Source organism: Vigna angularis, chromosome 8 (assembly GCF_016808095.1).
Source record: "Vigna angularis cultivar LongXiaoDou No.4 chromosome 8, ASM1680809v1, whole genome shotgun sequence".
Classification (NCBI taxonomy): domain Eukaryota; kingdom Viridiplantae; phylum Streptophyta; class Magnoliopsida; order Fabales; family Fabaceae; genus Vigna; species Vigna angularis.
The window spans coordinates 1,814,336-1,821,543 of record NC_068977.1 but is presented as its reverse complement, the minus strand read 5'-3'; the positions used below and the strand labels follow the sequence as shown (position 1 = coordinate 1,821,543).

General features: G+C 42.5%; 1 protein-coding gene across 2 annotated transcripts; it reads left to right on the top strand.

Annotated features, from left to right (window-relative positions):
* The first annotated feature begins 3,110 nt into the window (after positions 1 to 3,110).
* LOC108318951 (pentatricopeptide repeat-containing protein At5g02860) lies at positions 3,111 to 6,329 on the top strand. 2 transcript variants are annotated; one of them, XM_017549945.2, is made up of 2 exons: positions 3,111 to 3,602; positions 3,675 to 6,329. In XM_017549945.2, the coding sequence occupies exons 1-2, from the start codon at positions 3,317 to 3,319 to the stop codon at positions 5,768 to 5,770; spliced, it is 2,382 nt and encodes a 793-aa protein (XP_017405434.2). In that variant the 5' UTR covers positions 3,111 to 3,316; the 3' UTR covers positions 5,771 to 6,329. The 2 variants fall into 2 exon arrangements, with proteins under 2 accessions (XP_017405434.2, XP_017405433.2); XM_017549944.2 differs by having other exon boundaries at positions 3,111 to 6,329.
* The last annotated feature ends 879 nt before the right edge of the window (positions 6,330 to 7,208 follow it).

Sequence of the window (7,208 nt, the reverse complement as noted above, 5' to 3'; positions counted from 1 at the left end):
CAAGATCAAACACTTAGACTTCACGCTGAGACAACGCACTCTACTAGAACAATTACTATTATTTCGAACACTATTCAAACGATCGCTCAAAGATCAAATCTCGCACACCACAGATTAAGTACCATTCGGACGAACGCTTAATTGATCACTTTACTGGATTTGACACTATCTGAAGGTAACCTCATCGAGGCCGGATGTTCCCTACGTACGACCGCTAACCGTTAACAATCCTTGTCTGAGACAAACGTCATCCAAACTGAGCACTACCTATGAATGATCACTGCCTGAATCATGCATCATCACGACTAATCACTATTTATAAATTGATCGCTACCTCAACGAATATCAAGGTCGGTCACCCCCCATAAATGATTGCAACCTCAGAGTAACGTCACCAATAAAGATCATTCTCTAAGAACTATTGCTACGAGATAGAACACTAGAATAAAGAACGCTTGAGTCTGGGTTAAACGCCTAGAGTACACTACTGAACACCTCAGTACTGACCGAACGTAATCAAACTAAATCACAGGGTACCAAATTAAGATCAGACGCTAGCTACCTCAGAACAACTAACATCAAGATCAACTGTTACATAATAACGCTTGCTACCTAAAAATAAATAGGTTTAATCATTCACTAAGTCCCTATTTTCGCATGGAATCTCAATTTCGTCCCTTTCTTTCTGAAAATATCAATTGGGTCCCAATTTTATGAAAATTGCAACAAATCGATCCTTTCCGTTAATTTGGCTGGACGGCGTTAAAAAAATTGATGAGTGAATGCTGAGATGACGAACGAGCGCTCGTCCACCAGCGAACGGACGCTCGTCCAGCAGCGAACGAACGCTCGTCGACCACCGAACGAACGGTCGTCCAGTGTGGAACGAACGGTTGTCCAGCAGTAAGAGGTCGACGAGCGTTCGTTCTCTGGTGGACGAGCGTTCGTTCGCTGCTGGACGAGCGTTCGTTCGCTGGTGGACGAGCGCTCGTTCGTCATCTCAGCATTCACTCATCAATTTTTTTAACGCCGTCCAGCCAAATTAACGGAAAGGATCGATTTGTTGCAATTTTCATAAAATTGGGACCCAATTGATATTTTCAGAAAGAAAGGGACGAAATTGAGATTCCATGCGAAAATAGGGACTTAGTGAATGATTAAACCAAATAAATAATACCACGATCGGACGTCACTAATAATAACGCACACTACTACCTATAGACCCAACAAGTTTTACTTTCCGTCTCTCTCGAAGAATTATTCCAAATCCAGCTTTATCTGCACTACCATTTCTCCCGTACCAGTACGATCATCACGGTTGGAAACCACAACCACAACATGCAAGATAAATAACCAGAAGTATCACATCAAAAACCCATTACTATAACTATTCCCATGATAAATCGACCCACATGACGATGCAGACTAGTCTTTCATAAACTAATGTCGTTTACTTGTAATTCGTCGTCATAACCTGCTCTCAATAACAGGCTACCCGAGCCGTCTTCCATCGCGACTTCAAACCTATCTCCCCGACTCCTCAACCGTTCGTGTCATTCTGATAGGACCCTGAAGACAAGAGGACTATAATTTGTGATGAGAAGCTGAAGAAGATATTTGAAGAGAGAGATCGAGTTGGTATGCTAGAGGTTGCTCGCTTGATTAGCCCTCACTTCCTTAAAACTGAAGTTTAAGTTTTTGTATGAAGGTCGACCGTTGGTGTATTCAACAGATATATTTGGGAGTATTTTGTCCTGCGACAAAGTAGTTTTTTTTTTGCTCTTGAAATGCAGAACCAGCATTGTTGAAGAGTTCGTTTTGATTTGTGTAGTCTCTTCAGCGAGCGTTAGTGGTTAACTATTAGGTTTCTATTTGATATCTTAAATGCTATGCTTCTAAGTTCTGTTTATTATTCTGCTATTCCCCTGTGCTTATATAGAAGTGTTTAGCCGCATTCATAGCTTTGAAAGATGAATGCACAGGATAATTAATGAGATGATTAAATTGCTATTACCTTTTGGTTTAAGGTAGGGTCGCCGATAAGTTATGGAACAGGGTGAGTAGAAGGGTGAAAAAGGGTGGCAGTGTTTCTGAACTAGTGCAATTTCATTGTTGGCAACGGTGCACTGTAAACCATTCTGGTGCTTATTTTATTATGATAATGATGTTAATGATGCAACAAACATAGAATGGTCAAAATGTGAGTTCGAGAAGGGTGAACCTTACGCGTTTTAAATTGGAAGAGTGTGCTTATTTTATTATGATAACATGTTAATGATGCAACAAACATAGAATGGTCAAAATGCGAGTTCGAGAAGGGTGAACCTAAGGCGTTTTAAATAGGAAGACTTTGAATGGCTCCTCCTCTGTCTCAACCTGTTGTTGGTAAGGTCTTCAGAAATTGCACAGATTTACAAGATTAGTCACTCTCACTACTAATAAACATAGTGACATCGGTGAACTTAAACAATATAGTTTTTATGTTCGGGAGTAACATTATCCACTTACGGGCATGAGGAGTTACAAATAGCCAAAGCGAAAACTTACAGTGATACATTTCACAATATGACTGTTCTTTCTGATATTCAAAACGGAAAATAAACGGCTATAACTATTTTTTGTCATTTTTAGATATACTAGCTGTGGCATAGAAATCTGAACATGGTAAGCATACAGATTATTGCTACGAAGTATTTTTTTTTTCCAATGGTAACAAAAGGCATACAGATTAATTCCGCACATAGTAGATCTCCGATTATTCTGATTAATATTCTGAAGTTTGTATAAGAAGGTTTAAAGAGGCTGCTTACGGATTTGAAATGGGGGGCATGAGCCCGAACTTCTTGTCTTACTTTGTCTTCTCTTTAACCCACGCTAAGACCTTAGTTAATTGCTAATCCAATGCAATTGGGGTCTGTTCTGTAAGGGTACACTCTTGTGTCTGTTTTCCTTTGCATCACCCAATGATGAAAAAATAAGAAGTTGCTAACTTGAAGGATCCTCTTATTAATTATGGTAAAAAAAATATTTTAATATTATAATAGTGGTTAGAAATGTGGAAAACATCTTTTTTTTCATTTGTTGTTTGGATTAAGGTTGGGAAATTAAGGTGTAATGTGTTAGGGGATGTTGGAGTTGGGCTTGCTTGCATTACTAGGCGGGTAGATATCGTATGAGTTTGAATCCATTTTTGGATTTCACTGAAAATTGGTGAAGCTACGCGGGACACGTGTTGAGGAAAACTTCGGCATAAAATATCCGAGCTTCGAATGCCAATTCCACACACAGCGTCACAGGAAGCAAAGGTAGTGAGAGGATGGGGATGATAGAAAAGGTGGCTATTCCTCTGCTCCTCCCAAACCCACGACCACCGTCACAGTCACCGTCGCCCCCTTCTTCCAAATCCAATTCTGTTGGAATGATGACCCCTGGCCCCAGCCCTACCCCTACCCCTACTCCAACCTCAGCACCGCCAATGACCACCCTTATCCATGACCTGAATACCGGTTCCAGTTCTCGTCCCCGACACCGCGTCGCTCTGGGGAAGTCCTTCGACCCCAACCGCGGCAAGCCATGGTCTCCTCACGGCCTTTCTTCTTCAGGTCAGCAAATTCTCCGCACCTTAATTCGTTCCGATTCCAATACCAATTCCAATTCCGTTTCCACTCACTTAGATAATATTCTGCGTCCTCTTCTGGACCAACCAAATCCCGCTTCCGATATATTGGGGATAATCAAGGCCTTAGGCTTTAACAACAAATGCGAACTTGCCTTCGCCGTCTTCCAATGGGTTCGAACCACTCACCATTCCGTTCCACTTTTTACCACTTCTGCAATCACTGTCATCTTCAAAATTCTCGGAAAAGCGGGGCGGGTCTCATCCGCCGCCTCCCTGCTCCTTGCTCTCCAAAACGACGGCGTTCACATTGATGTTTATGCCTACACCTGTTTGATAAATGCGTACTCCAGTAGTGGCAGGTACAGGGATGCCGTCAACCTCTTCAACAAGATGCAACAAGACGGCTGCAATCCCACTCTTATCACATACAACGTCGTTCTCAATGTATACGGCAAAATGGGCATGCCTTGGTCTAACGTCACTGCCCTCGTTGACTCCATGAAGTCTCGCGGGATTGCCCCCGATCTCTACACTTACAATACGCTTATTAGTTGTTGTCGCCGCGGTTCTCTCTACGAAGAAGCTGTTCACCTCTTTGAGCAGATGAAGCTGGAGGGTTTCACCCCTGACAAGGTTACCTATAATGCCTTATTGGATGTTTATGGCAAGTCCAGACGCCCCAAAGAGGCTATGCAGGTCCTCAGAGAGATGGAAGCCAATGCCTTTTCTCCCACCGTTGTTACTTACAATTCCCTGATATCTGCTTGTGCTAAAGGTGGTTTGTTGGAGGAGGCACTCCAGCTTAAAACCCAAATGCTGGACAAGGGGATTCAGCCTGACGTCTTTACATACACCACCCTTTTGTCCGGATTTGAGAAGGCCGGAAAAGACGAGCTTGCCATCCAAGTTTTTGAAGAGATGGGATCCGTGGGATGCAAGCCTAATATTTGTACCTTCAATGCCCTTATTAAGATGCATGGCAACCGAGGAAAGTTTGCCGAAATGATGAAAGTTTTTGACGAGATCAAGGTGTACAATTGCTCCCCTGATATTGTTACTTGGAACACCCTTCTGGCCGTGTTTGGACAAAATGGAATGCACTCCCAGGTGTCTGGAATATTTAAAGAAATGAAGAGAGCTGGTTTTGTGCCCGAGAGGGATACTTTCAACACTCTGATTAGTGCCTACAGCAGGTGTGGTTCCTTTGACCAGGCAATGGCCGTTTACAAGAGCATGCTCGAAGCTGGAGTGGTGCCGGATCTTTCTACCTACAATGCTGTTTTAGCAGCATTGGCCCGAGGAGGGCTCTGGCAACAATCTGAGAAAGTCCTTGCTGAAATGAAGGACGGACGGTGTAAACCTAATGAGATGTCATATTCTTCTTTGCTTCATGCTTATACCAATGGTAAGGAGATTGAAAGGATGAATGCTCTTGCGGAGGATATATACTCCGGCTCTATTGAAACACATCCCGTTCTTCTGAAGACCCTTGTTCTAGTAAACAGCAAGAGTGATCTCCTGATGGATACAGAGCGTGCCTTTTTGGAATTAAGGAGAAGAGGTATTTCGCTTGACATTACTACTCTTAATGCAATGCTTTCGATATATGGGAGGAAGCAGATGGTGGCCAAAGCCAACGAGATTTTGAACTTCATGCATGACAGGGGATTTTCTCCGAGTTTGACTACATATAATAGTTTAATGTATATGTACAGCCGTTCTGAAAACTTTCAAAAATCAGAAGAAATCTTGAGGGAAGTTCTGGAGAAAGGTACGAAACCTGATAGAATTTCATACAATACTGTTATTTATGCATATTGCAGAAATGGTAGGATGAAGGAGGCTTCGCGAATATTTTCTGAAATGAAAGACTCTACACTTATTCCTGATGTTGTAACTTACAACACATTTATTGCAACTTATGCCGGCGACTCGATGTTTGCTGAAGCTATTGATGTAGTTCGATACATGATCAAGCAGGGATGTAAACCAGACCAGAATACTTATAACTCCATTGTTGATTGGTATTGTAAGCTCAACCGTCGGGATGAGGCCAACAGTTTTGTTAAAAGCCTTCGCAATCTTGACCCACATGTTTCCAAGGAGGAGGAAAATAGGTTACTTGAGAGAATAGTAAAAATGTGGCCATAAGTTTTTTCACGATTCTGCTATACTGGGACTTAGTGTTTTTTGACCTCTTCTTTTAAGATGCCCTCGGTCCCTTCTTCCTCCTTGGTTCATATGTTATATAATATCAAGTATGGGTTGGGATTCACCCCGTGTAGATCTAAATGAAGGTGATCCTTTAATAGGGTTTATCTGCTGGAAAAAGAATATGTCTCCGCATCGATGCTTGCAGGTGTGGTTGGTGTAGAAAGATGGAAATTTAGGAATAGTAAGAGAAGGATGAGTGGTAGGGTTTTGAATGTCAATACCGTGTAGAACTAACTATATAGCAACGTCCATCGAGAAAAATAACTCGTGAAAGCAATGCTTTTGGTATATAGGTTCACTTTGTAACATTATTTCGTGTTTGATTTGTAGTGGAGTGCGTCCTTAGCCAAAAAAAAACAGTATTATGTTTTCTGTTTTGGGAGCCCTGTCATGGACCATTCCTGCATACGAGTGCTCTCTGTCTGAAGTGCTAAACATACCGTTTAAAACTATAACTGCTTGTAATATTACCTTCTAAGCTCTGGGTTTTGGCTTATATTTATGTTTTTCTCCCTCTGATTCCGGCAAGTTCTCGATCAGTAATGCTATTTCTACACAGCTCTAGATTTGGAGAGGGCTTTTCAGATACATTGTTCAAACGCTGAAACTGATTCTCAATGGAGCAACATGAAAATTTAGTCTCGTTCTAATTTAGTATAGCCATTAATACACTTCATAATGCTAGGAATAAGGTGACAATATTTCTTGTAAGATTTCAACAATTCTGTCACCTTGAAAGCAATTTTTGATACTGAATTATGGTGAAGATCCGTTGAGCCAACAATTAGGGGTGAGTTAAACAACCTGAGTCATAAATATTTAGCAAACTAAAATGCAAATGAGAACAAACACCAATTGTGCTGCTTCTTTTAGGCTATGTTCCTTTTGCTCACATGTGTGTTTCCCTCTAAAGATTTGAGTGTACCGACAGGTCCTCCTGGCATAGACCGAGCGAGTGGTTAATACAATGCCGCCCACCAAGGTCCATAACAGCTTCATTGCTCGTCTGCCAGCCTTTACCGTTCGTGTTCGTTCGTCCGGTCTTCGACAAGCTTGTGTGTTTTAACAGGGTCCTCACGGATTCGGTCGAAACATTTGGCGCCCACCGTGGGGCCGAGTGGGTATTGCCCATTGTAGACACAGGGAACCAATGAGCAATGAGGGGCACCTCAGAAGAACATCAACTCCCGGCCCTTCAGTTTTTTGCACTCGGCTTCATCAACATTACGCAAGTCTCGGCCGTCCGGCCTGATTTCCTGTCCGTTCGACCTTAATTCACGGTCGTCCAGCCCCAAGCACTCGGCCATCCGACATCGTACTCTCGGCCATCCGGCCTCGTACTCTCGGCCCTACGGCCTTAGTAAGTTTTCGTCCG